General features: G+C 37.6%; 1 protein-coding gene across 7 annotated transcripts in view; it reads right to left on the bottom strand.

Moving 5' to 3' along the window:
- FNIP2 (folliculin interacting protein 2) overlaps window positions 1–17,594 on the bottom strand; it is a 111,996-nt gene that overhangs the window by 39,378 nt on the left and 55,024 nt on the right. For 4 of the 7 annotated variants that reach the window (XM_081303621.1, XM_081303622.1, XM_081303620.1 and 1 more), the window contains exons 2-8: window positions 17,167–17,293; window positions 14,273–14,422; window positions 11,267–11,367; window positions 11,069–11,140; window positions 9,314–9,414; window positions 9,045–9,134; window positions 7,464–7,535 (exon numbers count right to left, since the gene is read on the bottom strand). In XM_081303621.1, coding sequence (XP_081159747.1) covers window positions 7,464–7,535; window positions 9,045–9,134; window positions 9,314–9,414; window positions 11,069–11,140; window positions 11,267–11,367; window positions 14,273–14,422; window positions 17,167–17,293 — 713 coding nt within the window. Of the gene's footprint in view, window positions 1–7,463; window positions 7,536–9,044; window positions 9,135–9,313; window positions 9,415–11,068; window positions 11,141–11,266; window positions 11,368–14,272; window positions 14,423–17,166; window positions 17,294–17,466; window positions 17,521–17,594 lie in introns of those variants that run through there. The other 3 variants (XM_081303624.1, XM_081303623.1, XM_081303625.1) reach the window with 2 other exon arrangements.

The raw sequence follows: 17,594 nt of genomic DNA on the forward strand, positions 1-17,594 counted from the left end.
TCTTCTCTTGTCTTCTGCAGCCATCCAAAGGAAAATGTTTGGAAATGCTCCCATCAAAATAAAAAAAAAAAAAAACATATTCATGGGATCGACCCCATGTTTCTTCTCCAAGTTCATCTTATACCACCCTTTCCACACCACAACTGGCCTTCTCTCTGTTTTTTTTGTTTTTTGGTTTTTTTTTTTTGTACCAGGAATTAAACCCAGGAGTGCTCTACCACTGAACTACATTTCCAGTCCCTTTATTTTTTATTTTGAGACAGGGTCTCACTAAGTTGATAAGGCTGGCCTTGAACTTGCAATCCTCCTGTCTCAGCCTCTTACCTGAAAGAAGGCAGCTAGCCTTTGATTATAGATATGCTCTTTGAAATCTGGCTGTCTTTTTTCTATTCTTATTCACAAGGATTTTCTATTCCTTATTCACAAATCTGTAGTCTATTCCTACCCTAGGTATCTGCAATAACTATACCATCCCTAAAATGGTATTTGAACTAATCCTCACAGAGAATTCATGGAGACTTAATGGGAACTTCATGGAGTCCCTACTGGCATTAAAGTCTCAGCTGAAATTTCATGCTTTCAGAGGGCTATTCATGGGCACCCCATATATTTTTTTTCCTTCATTGATAAGTGTGTGCCTACATTTCAGTGTTTATCATCCATCTCTCCTTAACTGACTAAATTTGATGAGATCAGGGTTCATGTGTATTCTGAGCACTGATCTATCCCCATACCCTAGAAGATTGTTCCATGAGATGCTCACTGAATACTGGGCCAACAATTCAGTTAAGGACAATAATGTTTGTCTCAATCAGTAAGTGTAACAGAAACAGAGAAGTAGAGAAACAACTTTCTAGATGAATTCACATATTGAATTTGTTTAAGTATTTAGATTTTCTCTTTTTAACCAACCTTCATAACCTTCATTTAAAGTTTGTTTTTTTGGTGGTATTGTTCTGAGTACCTTTTCTATCTGTTTCTATCTGTTGGATGAAAGGGTACTATATCCCAAACACAATGGACTTTGTTCACTGTGAGACTCAAAGTTCTTCAAGTTTTTGCTTAGAAACTTGAAAATATGTAAGGTGACTTAGTCTAGTATGTAATTACACTCTAAAGACAACAAAATAGAAGCATTTAATGGGTCAATGAATAGAGCTGTTATTATTATCTAAGAGGAAAACTTCATTTTTAATAAACCAAGCATATTATTTTATTGGCAAATCAAATTACACATAACACATTTTAATTCCCAAACCACAAAATTAATTTAGGAGTTTAAAAGGTCCTCAAAAATGCCATTTTAAGTTTTAATAAAATTCCTATAAAGCCCCCTGAATAATAAAAAAGACAATGTTCTCACTACCATGATTTCAAAACATCTCAAATTTTAATTTCTTATCTGGGACATAAACTCTAGCCCACCCTAGGTGATCAATGCATTCTCTGCATTTATTTACCAAGTTTTTTGACTTTTGTCTATTATCCAGAGTCTGGGATCTAAGAATGAAGTGCCTACAAAAGCTTATGAAAAATATATAATCTTGGTCCTTTGTTCTTCCATATGAAGTAGAAGTTTAGTTTGACTTCACAGGAGATTTTAACTCAAATTACACTGAATTTATAGATTAATTTGTAAAATGTGATCCTTCACTCCACCCAATTAGGTCTTTTAATAAAGTTTTAAAAATTTCTCCATCACATATCACACATTTTCTTAGATTTATTTCTAGATCCCTTATGGGTTTGACTGCTACTTTCATTACTTTCTGATTCTAATTTTTCCTAAGCAGATATATAAGAATGCAAGTTTAGAACCGAAAAAGCTAAAGTGAAAGAAAAAGCCAACAAGCCTGTGAAAGTGAAGATGGCAAATATTCACTCCAGGAATATGCCAAAGGTCTAACTTGAAATATAAGAAGTGGAAAGAAATAAAGAAACTAAGTTCTGTCCAAGACACCTTACAGGACATCAAACAAATATAATATGAGCAAAGCAAAGCAAGGTCAAGGCCCAGATCCTCAACAGTAAAGACACAAGCAGACATTTTTAGACCTGGGTATTTATCACCAAATGATGGAAAGACTAAGCCAAAGGGACCAGCTCCCAAAGATACTTGTCCCACACCCAAAATGGTAACAACACAAAAGGGATCAATACTTGCAGTGCAAGCTGGGGGACACCCATTGCTGGGAGCTCATTCTAAACTGCAGCTAAGTACTTTTATATTCTGCAATTCTATTTGAAGAGGGCAGGGCAGAAGTCCCCTATCAGAACTGTGGAGTTGAAGAGAAATTGTCTCATGGCAGCCTCCCAGGGGAGACAGGGAAGTGAGTGGGAGATGCCCTCTTAGCAGCTCCTCAGAGTCCTCCTATCTTCTTATGTGACAGAAAGATCCCAGGTTATGCGACCAAGACTCATGCTGAAGTTCAAGCTTTTGCCCATGTGCACAGGTGCAACGGTCAACAGCATGTAGGGCCTTTCCCCTACACAAAAAATAATACCTAGACATGGGGATGAAACTCAGTGGTAGAATGCATTCTTAGCACCAAAAAACAAAATGAAAAAATAAAAAGCAGTGTTGTCCTTTTGACTCCTGCTCCTCTCTTTACTAAGCACTGAATCAGTTAAGTCAGCAAGAGGCTCAGGTACAAATGGGACATCATTGTGCATTATTCCATGGTGACCTACATTGTGAGGAATCTGACTTCATTTTTGATATTCTATTGCTGATGGCTTTGAAGCTTCATCCCATCCCCCTGGCCTCATTCTGCTCCCTCCCGGCAAAGCCCAGGTGCTGTCTCTTTTGGTGCCAGTGGGAGGGTTTAAACCACATGAAGAAACACTCACAGTCTTACCACCAAGAAAACCCAAGTTTAGTCTCTTTTCCCTGTTCTCTCAAGCTCTTTTCTGGCCAACTTGGGAAGTCACCTGCTCTCTCCAGAAAACCCTCATTATGTGAGTAAAAAGCCTTTCCACATCCTTACAGTATGTGTATGTGACATCATCAGTCTTGATCCAAACCAAATGTTGGGCAGAGTTCATCCTGTATCTGCAGAGTAGCTGAAACACAAGTTTTATCTGAACACTTTGATGATGTATATTCTTATCTGGGAGAGTCACTTGAAAAGTACATACTACAAATGTTCCTCATACCGACCTATTTGTTTTACCACTTTTAAAGACTGAAGAAATGCAGCTACAAAAAGAATGGGAAAACCATTTTCCTTACTATGATTTGATGAAGAAAGCCTAGAGCTGAACTATGGGCAGATGACAAGGCTCGATTACGCTGTCTCAATCCCAGCCCTTGGAACCTCATGCTGCTCGCAGATCCAAGTCTTCTGAATTTCAGTCAGTTTTCTATTTCTAAATTACAGCAGGCTACTCACCAGTGGAGAATTTGTGGACACTTCTAGCTAAAAATTATTTCACTATCTGTCTCCCTGAAGGGCCTCTGGCTTGTCCTACATTGGGTAATGTCACCACATTATCCTCTGCTTGTCTTCTCAAGTCAGAAACTGAAGAGTCATGCTTGCTCTCTTACTCCTCCCCTAAAACCTATGTCCCGTTAGTCACTGGGCCAGCAATCTGCTTAGTATGCTAGAAATCCACCTCTCTTTTCTTCCAAGGCCTTACTTAAAATAACCAACCATGCCACTAAAATAATCTCTTAAAATTTATCTTTACACAGAAGATACTTTCAAAATATCCAAAAGAAAATACAATGAAAAGGTATTTCCCCTTTACACCCCAAGAAACAAACATTCTATGAATGAGGAAACAACTAACTCTGGGACTTGGGCAAAAAAAAAATACAGAAGATGACTGTATTATATGTGTGTGTGTGTGTATGGCATTTTGTAGCACAGAATGTAAGAGAGTGCTCAAACTAGCACCCCCCACATAAATGGGGGTATATAAAAGGAGCACAGGAGATAAGAAAAAGAGCTCCCAATAGCCAAAGCTGGGATGATTTGAGCTACAACAATTTTTTTAAAATGAAGTACTATTAGATTATAATCCAAAGTAAAAAAATAAATATCCTGGAGTTCATATTGATATAATAACCAAATAAACAAATAAATGGGAAGATTAAACATTTCTCCCATGCAGAAGGATCCCAACTAAATTATGGAGAGCCTCTGCTCTCGAGGAAGAGGACCACAATTCCCCACTCCATAGGTGGATAGTGACGTCTTACCAAAGCAGAGTATGGAGAGGGGGAAACAGTCACTCTGCAGTGGAGAAACCTGACAAATATCACGTTGGCCAGGTAAACAAGGCCAGTGTCAATGGTCACAAGGCACAGTGACAGTAGGTAGCCTTGACCTGATGTGATGAAAATGGCACTTTACCCCTATGGTCTTCCTTCCCTGGACTCACAACCTCAGCTTCATCATGAGGAAAACTTCCAATATTCTCATAGTGGGGCATTCTACACAATAACTAGCCAGTACTCAAGACTGTCATGATTAGCAAAAACAAAGTAAGTCTGAGAACCTACCACGGCCAAATAAGCTTGAAGAGACCTGACCAATAAGTGTAATGTGGTCCTGGAATAGAAGAGAATTAAGTAAAAACCAAGGAAATAACTAAACTATGTTCTTTGGCTAATGGTTATGCTTCACTAATATTAATATTGGTTCATTCATTGTCATAATTCATACACCAATATTAAGATGCTATTAACAGGGCAGACTGAGGAAGAGTTATAAGAGAACTCTGTGAAAAAAATCTTCCAAATTTTGCTGTAAATCTATAACTATTTTAACAATAAAATCTACCTTAAAAACTTTCCTGCTGGGTGCGGTGGTGCATGCTTGTAATCCCAGCGGCTTGGAGGCTGAGGCAGGAGCACTGCAAGTTCAAAGCCAGCCTCAGCAACTTAGCAAGGCACTAACCAACTCAGCAAGACCCTATATCTAAGTAAAATATAAAAAACTCTGGGGATGTAGCTCAGCGGTTGAGCATCGCTGTATTTAATCTCAGTACCAAATAACAATAACAACAACAACACTTTTCCTATCTCTCTACTCTTTAGATAGAAGTTAAAAATTACAGAATTAAAAGACAATAAACACCATCTTACTTTCTCTACTACTTCTGCTAATTTAATTCTAATATTTGGAGCTCCTATTCTGTTTTAGAACCGAGATCTTGGTTCCTCCACAATTTAAGGTGGGAAATAAGGAGTAGAGAATGGATTACACTAAGAAGATAAAAGAGCTCTTAAGTTAACAGAATTCTTAATCCCACCAAAGATGTGAAGCTCACACTAGTCTATGTAAGACTCAGGGATATCAGAGCAGTTCCCAGGTGTGAACCTAAAGGTGAGCACATCTACCAGGACAGCCAGGGGAGCAAAACCCCTCTCAGGGGCACTGGCAGTTCTTTCCATCCCCTTTGACCCCGTCTTCTCAAAAGGAGAAGCAGAGATTGGAAATACAGATTGCCAAACTACCAAACAGAGCCAGTCTTCTTTCATTATCAAAATTAACCTTTGTATCATTCTGTCCCCAGTTCCCAGATCTGGTTAGTCCCAAACCCCTCTACAAGAAAACATTTGGCTCTGGCTGCCATGGACTTGTACTTTAATGTGAACTCAATTTTCCTGCTTCTCAAAAGGCCTGGAAAAGTAGTTTTAGAGCAATATAGAATCTAAAGAATATCAAACAAGTTGCGATTTAGATTCGTACAACATGAACTAATTTTACCAATTATATTATAAACTGAAGTTACCTAGGAAAATCCAAACTTTCTTCTAATAATGTTTCTGCTGGTATTAGTTCCCTAAAAATCTCTGAATCTTTTCTGGAACAAGGGGTATAAAAAGTAAAATAAGGTTACAACAGGACAGAAATCCCGTGACATGAGCATTCAGAAGGGGCCCTGGTGGAACATTACTCATGCTCCTTCCCCCATAGACAGGTGAAAAGCTCTCACCTTTCTGCTTTGGAATTCAACCACAGCAAAGTTGGTCCAGTGCCAATCCTATCACAGGGGACCGAGAACAGCATTGGGCTGAGGGCCACTAGGACACTAGGGTTTTTCAGTGCACACTCAGAATCTTTTGAGTAACTGATGGAACTCAGAGTTCAGCTGACAGTGACCCACAAGAAATGAAGAAATTACCATGACTATCATTAAATATGACAAAAGAAAAACAGTTCACTTGCACATCACATATTGCCTTTTACCTTTTCAGATTTTAAGTGAAAATTATACAAGTCTAATCAATGGGAGCTACATTTCAGACCAAAGGTGATTAGCCCAACTTCACAGAGAAGATAATGAATACCAATATGAATCAATTTTAACAACTAATAAAACACTATATATAAAGTGTATATATATATATATATATATATATATACTTTATTACATATATGTATGTTATATATGTGTGTGTAATACAAACATATACATTCATATGCATATATATAAATGACAGCAAGGGGAGCAAACTGCCACTCAGGAGCATTAGCAGCCCTCTCCATCATCTCTTTCATATATAAATATTAAATGCCAAACAGGGAGATTCAGTAACAATACATTTCATTTAACAACTTGGGAGCAGAGTGGGACAGAATGGGAGAAGGGCCCTGATATTACACAGAAGAAACAAGGATTTTTGAGGCACTGAGAGCAAGAGGTAGAAACACAAATGAATGAAAGGCCAGGAGGAAAGGCACCCAAGGTCTGGATCCAGTCTGTGCAGGGACTGCTGGCTGGTTGGCCTCTTGGTCGAAGGAGACATGTGTCAGAGGAGAAACCAGTAGCGTGCTCCTAGAGGAGGCCTACAGGATGTGTAATCATCAGGTAAACCCCACACACCTAAGTCCCTGGATTACTTCTCTTCTAACATAGAACCTACCTCAGATCTGAACCATAAATCAAAAGTCAAAAGCAGCATCATGTACAAAAGCAGAAACCATGGGATCCTAAAAGCAGTATTAGAAAGTTCAGGGCTAGTTAAAAAGAAAAAGTAAAAGTAAAGTTTAGGACTTCTGGAAGAACAGAAAGGTACCTGAGACACAACTTAGATCAGTATTCTAAGACAGAAGAAAGGGTGATCAGGTCAGTTGGCAGGCACTTCCACTGTTGTTCAAAGATTTATTTTCGCAGACACTTTCCCTCCTCTGGTTCTATACACAGAAGTCAGCAAACAAATTCCCAGTATTATTGACTCAAGGAAACTTCACTCTGGGAAGAGATTTCTCAGCATACACTAGTCTCATATGAATTTGGATACAAGACTAGTTTATGTTGCATAATCATTCCCAGATGTTATACATCAAAATTTCAAATCTTGGGACATGAGAATATGGACAAAAAAACAAAACAACAAATAGAGGATGAGGCTTAAAAAGTTGGAAAAACAGAAAATAGGTAACTTTTTTTTTTTTTTTAAATCTTTATGGATAGTTCACTGCATTAGTTAAACCAATAAAAGGAAATACCTGATCGAGCAATGCCACTGTCCCTGTCTTCATTCTGTCCTCTGCTTGGCATATCAACTGGGGTGCTGTGTGCTGAGATAAAGGTACAAGGAAAACATGTTATTGAGGTTTTGAATCCAAAGATACAAAAATTTCAAAAATGACTGCCATAATCTTTACATTTCAAAGTAGGCTACTGCTATTGATGATTGGCCTGTTTATTATAGAGATTAACTAGAAAGCAAAATTAAATACATAGATGATGAAAGAAAGAAGAAAACAGAAGTATCTGCCTTTATCCTACTGAAGCACATAAACTTTTTTGAATGAATTCCACTCTTTAAAAAATCCTGTATCATAAACTAATTGTGCAGATAATACAATGATCATTTTTCAAGTGAATATTTTTAGCTATTTTCCTCATTAATAGTAGTACTTACATAGCACTATATTTTCAAAATGCTTTATAATTAGTTTCAGTAGTAACTGTAGGCAACTTAGGGAAGAGAAATACTTGAAAACCATTTCATAAATTCAAAAAATGTTTCTATTTATAACCCACTCTCTTGGCAGACAGAAAACACTTATATTCCTTTTCAAATATTTCTTCCTCTACTTCTTTTCCATATACACCCATACACAGTACTATTGTCGAGTTACTTAGAAAAACTCATATGTTGGCAAGAATTTTGGAAAATCTGAAGTATTAAAGACTTATAGGAAGACTTTAGATTGGCCGGAGTTGTACTCTTACTGAGCTGGAAGGCAGATGAAATGTTGCTCAGTAAGTTTTATAATGTACAAGAAGCCCAGTGCCCTGCCTGATTGTTGTACTTGCCAGTTATTTTCTGAAACATGTTTATTTTCACAATTTTAAAGAGAGTATATAAACATGTTATCCTCACTCTAAGTAGGTGGGAGGGTGTCAGTTTCATTAGTATGTCAGTTAACTACGGTGTTTAGCATATTTCAGACTACGAAGAACAGAATGAAAAATATCATTTGCCATACTCACAATCTTAAACGTTAGTAATGAAGATCCCCCACACTTGTTAATCATGCCAAGACTACAATACACATTGAACAGCCTCAGCTAGCAAGGCCAGTGAAATGTTAGAACACCTCGATGATTATAACTGTAAAGAACCTAGAAACTGCATTTATATCACTTAAATGAGAGACACAGAGAGAGAGAGATTGATCAATCTTCCATGCTCTTTAATTAAAGTGACTTTTAAAGAAACTCCATGCAGGTAAGGATGCAAGTGAACAAATGGAGAGAAAACACCACGGCAAAGGGAAACAGTTTATAGCAGCAAAAGAGGCCCAGGAAAATCAGAAAAAAGAATTGTCTTAGAAACCCTAAGGGCTCATTTCAGATCAAAATCAGCTTACCCTGGGATATTAACAGAGACATTTACTATAGAGGTTCATGGGATGAACTTTCCAAAATATCATGAATTTGGCTGCATTTGAAATTATGTCTCTTATCACAAGAGCCCCTTGAATTTCTAGGAAAGCACAAATAGGACTTTTTCTGAGAACCAGTACAGGATTTATTAATGTGTGTGGGTCACACTGTACTCAGCATTCCACACAAACCTGCAAAGAAAGAAGCACTCCGGGTGAGCCGGAGAGGTCCTCCTTCAGCTGCCCCCTGCAGCAGTTTGCTGCTGCATGCTTGCAGCAGACCTGGAGACAGACACACAGAGGACGGCAAACAAAGCACACACATACACAAAAATAAACACCGATTAAAAGTAATGCAAAACCAAACCAAAACAACACAACACAACCAACTCAAATAAAGTAAAACACACCCATAATAGTGGTATTCAGAGAGAAAATCTGTTTGCGTGTCTCATTTTTACCTAGGTTACTTCCGGCACGACCAGGACCCAAAGTATGCTGATTCGTGTTCGGTTTTCCTGCATGAGGATCTTGGTTGATGTACTCAAAGCTGTCTTGCAAGCTAAATCCGGCCAGGAAGAGGAAAGCAAAGAGAGGAGAAAAACATCAACAGGCTAATAAAAGGCTGCTTTTTAGTAGACTCCCAAATATATACAACTGCTGAGTGACACCCAAATGCATACAACTGTATTTGATAGTCTCACATCTACCAAAGGAAATTAAATTGGCAAGTGTAGGAGAATTTGTTGAAGGAAAATAAAAGCTTTTTAGAAGTAGCCAGATCCATACAACTAAATAATTGCATTCCTAACAATTTCATATTCTATAACAGGACAACAAACTCTAAATTCTGCTTCAGTGGCTGACACCTAGTATACTGCTATTCATTTCTAAATTCTGCTTTAGCAACTGACATTAAAGATGTTTCTATTCATTTCAAGGGTTTTACATAAACCCTCAAAATAAAATTAATTTATATCTTGATTAACATCTATGAATAATTCAGCAACTTTTTTCAGGGGTGAGATGCATCAGAAATTATGATTCTCTTAGGAGTTTGATTTCACAACTTCTAAAAAGTTAGAATTACTCATAAAAATGTGAGGGAAATAGATTTTAATACTGTATTCTTTTGATTTATTTATATATGGCACTGAGAATGGAACCCAGTGCCTCATGCACACTAGGCAAGCACTCAACCACTGAGTTAAAACCCCAGCCCCTATTATAATAACATATTCTTTAACAGGAAAATAAATATCAAGACTTTGAGGATAATGTAGCATAATGAAGCCAAATAATTTTTACTTAAATCTGAGCTCAATATTTTACTATAGGGCAGTAGTGTGACAAACATTCAGGTAATTTCAAGGGGATGAAAAAAAGTATATCTCATAATAAATAAACATCAATTCTCACATTGGCTTTAGTCATGGTAGCCCAATGTTAAGTGTTCAAACTATTTTGTTGTAGGATAAAGCAAAATTTTTACTCAGAGGTACCCAAAGATGCAGAGGAATAAAATTTTAATTTCCCAGGGTTATTCATTTAACATCTAGGAATGTCCCTTATATACTAAGTACTTCCTTTAAATATATAACAAAATATAACAAGCATATGAAATATTTCTGTTTGAAAGTTCAAAATGTATAAACAAATGCACTGTGATGAAAATTTAAGTTAAACATTTCAGTATTTTTAGTCTATGCACAAGTGCAAAAAGAGGGGCAAATCAAATGATTACATGGTTCAAATACCTAGCAATCACAAAGGCTACACTGACTGCTCAGAATAGATAGCAAGTACAGACAACCCTCCTACCCCACACTGTGATCATCCCAGAAAAAGTCATTATGTACTTCAATCCTTCAGAAATACATACTTTTAAAGACAAAATAATATTGTGGAATGGCATTAAATTGGTAATATAGTTACTCCTTTTTTCCCCTTCTATTTTCCAGAAAATTAAAACTTGGTAGCTGCCTGTAGAAATGTAGTGGATAATTGAAGGCAACCCAAAATAAAGATGCTGCTTTGTCTTTAAGGACACCCAAAAAAGTCAAAGTCCTTCCCCTGCTCAATATTACTGGACACTGCCTAACCCTTTAAAACCCTTCTGTTAATCTGGATTCATTTTGCTTCTCATTTCAAAATGTCTGATGGCCCACAAAAAGTTACTCTATCTAGAAAAAGACACACACAAAAATATGACTTACTTATTTGTACTTCCACAGAAGCTGCCCATTCTAGCAGAGAAAACTTTACTAATCATCAGTTGCGGAGGAGAACTGGAAAATAAATAAATAGATAGACGGATGGATGGATGGATGGGGGGAAGAAGTGCATTTTTAAATTACGGAGTCAGTATCACCATACTATTTCTCAAAACTGTAGAAAAAGAAGTTCAAACTCACCGTATATAGTGTATCTTTAAGGTGGAGCCTTTATAACTCATTGCGACTGAGCCAAACATCATTTCCCCTAGCATGTTGACATCAGAAGCTGGTCTTGTGTACTACACAAAAGAAACCAAGTCAAAGTCAGTATGTGGAACTATGCGACATGCAATGCAATAGCACCAATGCTGTTATGTTGTATGCACATATAGTATGTGACAATGATTCACTATCATGTATAATCATGCTGTGCTAAATAAAGACATTTTTAAAACTTCAAGAAAAAAAGGAAAAAATATACAATGGTGCAGAAGTAAAAAAAAAGAAAACAAGATTTATTAATCTCAGGGTCCCTCTTTACTGGGTAACTACAATTATTTCTTAAACCTGGAGTTGGTCATCTTACAATCACAATCTGTAATGTTGATTGCCTGGACTTTCCCCCAAATTATTATTAATGTTCTTGATTTCTTTCTTTAAGCATATTATGTTTATAGGACCCAAGTGTTCATTAGAAATTATTTTTAACATTATTATGAGAAAAAGATTATCATTATTTCCATTTATAAATTCTAAATTGATTATATTATTGAAGAAACAGGGTAAATCTTCCCTTGGTACTAAGAACTCATCCTGAGAAGAAATATAATTCAGTATTATTCAATCAAATAATTTACAGACTTGATCAAAAATGTCAATTAGTGCAGGCAGGGTTTTGTGCAGGTACAAAAGATAACAGATGGTCCAAGTGTTTTAAAAATTTACAAAAATATTTCAAAAATATTTGACTCTCCCAACATTGAATCATTTTTTTCTCATGCCTTTTTGTTATCCAAAAGGGTGGACTATATTCTCATTTACTTTTATTTTTTGGTGGTGCTATGCACAAGCTACACCCCAACCCTCTCTTTGCTTTTTAACCAGCACAGCCTAACTTCACCTCTCATGTTCCATCGATTTCATTTGCTCTAAGGATAACTTTCACCTTCCTGTCAAATCTAATGGACACTTTCCAATTTGTTTTCTTAAAACTACTACTTTGCTTTTTCAATCTCTTCTTTCTGAAATCATCCCTTAAACATGGTTGTTCCCTGGAGGGCACTTATGCTCACTCACTGCCTGCATTTTCAATCAAACATTCTTTGACTTTGATTTTTATGCACATAGGAATACTTGCTACATTTTTATCTCTAGGCCCAGACCTCTCCTCAGGCTCTAAAATCCTATATCCGAATCCTCTGGGATATAGCAGTCTTAAGTACATATGCTAAGTCCTGGGGACACAATGATGGACAGGATAGAAATAAATGTTGAACAAACCAGTGTTCCACAGGCACCCTAGCATAGCTTGAAACAAAGTAACATTCCCTGCACCCACAACCCATCAGTCAGACTCTTTGACAGTGTGCTTTCTATCTGAGGAAAAACATGGGGATCAACCTCAACATTCTCCACTGAATCGTTCTCATTTCTTTTTCTTTTTGCAACACTGGAGATTAAATGTGCGGCCTTGTGCATACTAGGTGATGCTCTACCACTAAGCTATGCCCCCGTGTTTCTTTTCATTTACTAAAACTCCAAATGCACACATACATATATATACACACACTGACACACATATATAACCTACTTACACAAGATGGCAGAGGTAGAAAGATAAAGTAAGGTAGAGAGAGAAGATGTGAGGGAAGGGGAGGAGGGATAGTAGGGGACAAGAAAGGTAGCAGAATACAACAGTCACTAATATGGCAGTATGTAAAAATGTGGATGTGTAACCGACGTGATTCTGCAATCTGCATTTGGGGTAAAATTGGGAGTTCATAACCCACTTCAATCTAATGTATGAAATATGATATGTCAAGAGCTTTGTAATGTTGTGAACAACCAATAAAAAAAATAAAATTAAAAAAAAAGAAAGATAAAGTAAACCAACCAGTCTTATTAACCAGGTTCCTCTGTTGGATTAGAGCTCACATCAACCTCTTCCCGCCACATGCAGATAGAAACCATCTGGCTATCACCTTATTTACTAATAACCTTCTTAATTTTATAATCTGCTTTTTTTCTTGGGATATAAATTGTAATTATCAACTACCTGAAAATTTCACTCTATAATTTTTAAATTACAAACTACTTGAGACCGCCCAAAGCACTGTACAATAAGGGCAAATGCATGGCCCAAGTCCTGGCTACGAAATTAATACAGTCCTATGGGACTGTGGCTGCTGGTAATTACCCTGGCTTTGCTTTTTCAGCAAAGTTTGGTACATCACCCATCAATTAATACCCTTCTACTATTACTATTCAAAATTTACAAAACATTTCTACTTTTGTATCTAATTAGTCAATGTTTCTCATTTTATGGCCCTCATTCCTATCCTCTACCTCCTCAAACACACAACTCACAGTGTAAAAGAATGCCACCTGGGCTGGAGTTGTGGCTCAGTGGTAGAGCGCTTGCCTCAAATGTCGTGAGGCACTGGGTTCGATTCTCAGCACTGCATATAAATAAAAAATAAAGGTCCATCAAAAGCTAAAACAAATAAATAAATCAAATTTAAAAAAAAAAGAATGCCACCAGCCCTCAAACCTTCACTCTCAAGTTTGGCCTTACTATTTATTTCTTCTGCTAGACAAGACTTTCTTCTTTCACTGGCAAGTTCTACCTTCTCAGGATGCCCATATACACTCAAAGAATCTTTAGGAGTTCATAGGTTTATTATTCTGGATCAGAATAATAATAACAGCAAAGGAAACAAAACAAAAAAATTTACCTCGTTTGCAATATTTCTTCCTCATTCAGTATGTATTATGCTGTATCACCTCTGCTGGATTACAATTTTTATAGAGAGATAAAAGACAAAGTGTGAAAACAACACTGATGTGAAACATTTAGGATCACTCTGTTGAATACTTGTTCTCACATTCCTGAAGTAGAACCCTCCAGCAGGCATTAGCCCCTGAGGAGAAGTTACAGTAAATTACTTCAACCCATGGGGTGTTCCTACAGAAGGCATGTTTTACCTGGTACTTTGGAAGCTGCTCCTTGGTGTGTTGTAAAGATCCTCCAGAAGAACTATGGGAAGAGATGCCGCTGCTGCTGCTACTGCTGCTGCTGCTGCTACTTCCTTGGCAGCACTTGGCTGACGTTTTCACAGGGACATCCTCTGTTTTCTGGGTTAAGGGAGGCAAGCAAGGTAAAGGATACTAAGTATATCAGGCTTCATCAACAAGCTCTTTACTGGGAATTCCTTTGTCAAACCGTGCAGGAACCTGCACTGCATTCAAAACCAGAAGCTCTCATAGAATTTTTCTTTAAAATTATGACAAAAATATGATTCCTTGGAGCCTATAATATTTGGGAAGGGGAAGGTAGTACACAAAAACTAGTGAATTTAGACATTATTCTCCTTAATTACCAGCTTTTGTATTTCATCAAATGATAACGAATGTTTTCAATTCTTAAAAAAATCTTTAGTATCATGTAAAATCATAAACTATGAAAATGATGAGGAGAAAGATGGTGATTTAAGTTTAAATTTTAAACAAGCAAATGGAACTAAGAAAACAAAACTATTAATTTGGACAGGCTGGGCTTGTGTTTTTCATGACACACCTCTTCTAGTACCTCTTTGAAGGTAACAGGAAAGAAAATCACGAGGTTGAAATTGTGAAAGATGAAGCCCAAACCCTGAAACAGGAGCTACTGTTAATTACACAGCATGTGATGGAAACATGGTCTTTAAAGGTTAGAGGTGACAGAGGATTATCTACTCCATATTCCCTTAACAGTGTTCACTGCTAATTTCTTATGATAGTGACATGAAGGTATAAAGATTTACCATCATTAATTTTTGACTTCATCTTCCACCAGAAGCTATCATTCCCTACAGAAGCATCCTGCAGCATCTATGAGAAGTAGTTTCTATTCTGAACTATTTTTTTTTTCCTTATACAGCTTTTGCTTGGAAAACCATGAATGCAACTGCAGCTTATCTAATCTTCAGTGTGACAGTCACACTGGTGGTCTAATGCAAATGCCTGCAGTCATGTGCTTTATACAAACTCATGACATTTTGTGCTTGCCAAGTGGGGGTGAGGGGGGCTGAAAATGGGAAAAAAATATAAGGAAAACATAAAACGTGCTGGTCCACAACAATCACTCCAGCAATGATGGCATTCGAAGTTGTAGTGCTGTTAATGCTACTTATGCCAGAAACATAGTCCCTCAGAGGGCCTAAAATGACAGGAAGTCCCACCTGCTTCACAGACTGTGGGACCCTTTGGCTGGCGTACAACACCAGTCAACAGTCTATAATTGGACACAGCACCTGGTAGTGAGCAGAGCACCAGCTGGATTCTGTGTAGTCTCGGGCAAGCTACAAATGTTCCTGAACCTAAGCTGCTTTTTTGATTAAACAAGTGCTTCTAAGAAAGCCTATGTTCCAGATTACAGAGTTATCACCACTCTGCTATTCTGACAATTCCAGTCCGCTTGAAAACCAGTGAGGATTTTTCCCCTCCATCATCAGCAGCCCTAGTGATGGGACGTGTGTCCTCAACTAAACCATCTTTGTGATGTATTCAGGGAAAAAGGGGTTGCCATCTCCTGTCCACCAATAAAGGGTCAAATGCTGGCTCACGGAAGCTTTTAATTCCAATCCACAATTAAAACCTACAGTGAATTACCAAGAGATGTCTCACCTGCTCCTCCACCTACCTAACAAGCCCAACAACTTCTATAATGATTAGCTACCTGGTACAATTCCACCTGAAGTGCTGTGGAATCCACCCTGCTAAACTGCCTTCAAACACTTCCTTTCTGCAAAAGTGATCGTTATCAAAAGCAGGGCCCCTAGGCCCCATGAGACAAAGACCAAGCTATAAACTGCTCATTAACTTAGGGCAGACATTCTACAAACTGCCAGAATTTGTTCAGTATGGGTAGCAAGCTACTGAGCATGAAAGGGATGAGTACAAAGGGATGTATATAATCTGTAAGCATCTGCACAAATACTGAAAAGAGAGTGAAAGGCCTAAGGATCATAATTTAGAAGTACCTTGGACTGACAGCCAAAGTCTCAAGGAGGACCAGATTCTTCTCACCTTTCTTATTCTGGCTCAAAAGGGTAAAGAACTGTTCTTTCGTCCCCATAGCTAGCCTCCCTCACCTGCCTCACCCTGCCCCTCTAAGCCCTGCCCCACCTCACCAATACCACTCTCTATTAAAAAAAAATTAAATGAATGAAATCTTCCTTGGTCAAATATGGTTGAAAAACACTCTTTTAGAAGATGAAAATGGGCAGTTTATGTTAAAAAAGCTATATAAATTTGTTTAATCTAATACTATACAATCCTTTAATATCTATCAGAAACACAGGAAAGAATGATACATTACTTCTCTTCAGGCAAATGCTTTATTGCTTTCTGCAGTTCAGAGTTCTGCCTTCTTCCTACATTTGATGCACATGCTTGACATAAAAAAATCCTACTGGATGGAACTGACCAGCAAACTCACCTCCAGGCAGATTTAAGTACACTGTCAACTCTTGTCATGATTACCCACTGACAGTTTCATGTGTGTTTGTTAATGGACATGTGCATGCTTGCTAGGGAAGAGGGGTCTGCTTATGTTTTTTTCTAAACCATGAGTAGCATGCAATATACTTTTAAGATAATGATGGATTAATAAGTGGTGGATCAATGAAGTGGTTAAAAGCCAGGCATGGAGGCACACATGTGTAGTCTCAGCACTCAGGAGACTGAGAGATCCCTTGAGCCCAGGAATTCAAGACCAGCTTGGACAATGTAGCAAGACCCCAATTCAAAAAAAAATTTTTTTTTTAATTAAAAGAAAAGCAAAACAAGGCAGTTAAAAGCACAAATGATAAAGGTGAAAGCAAATCAGCATTTCATACCTGAGTTGCCATCTCTTCAATCTTTTGAACAGCTTTAGAATCAAACAACACTTGTCTGCCTCTCCTCTCACAGTCCTGGTAAACTATCAGACGAATGTCACTCAAGTCAAACTCTGAACATGACCAACTGTGGATTAAAAAGGGAGAGAGAAATTAGGTTACCTCCAACACCTGGGATGATCATGGACAAGTAAGTTTCAGCCAACACGTGAGTGTGTGTGTGTGTGTGTGTGTGTGTGAGAGAGAGAGAGAGAGAGAGAGAGAGAGAGAGAGAGAAGAAAGATAGTGATCCCCTCAGACCTGGGGTATGTAGGAATCAGGGGCGATGGCCTCCAATGTGGATGCCAAGGTGCCTTATAAGTATTGCCGGTTTTCATGAGAAAGGTTGGGAAGACTGCTTTAAATAATAAATCATTGGAGAGAAAGCT

Source organism: Spermophilus citellus (genome assembly GCF_964194105.1).
Source record: "Spermophilus citellus genome assembly, chromosome: 8".
NCBI lineage: Eukaryota > Metazoa > Chordata > Mammalia > Rodentia > Sciuridae > Spermophilus > Spermophilus citellus.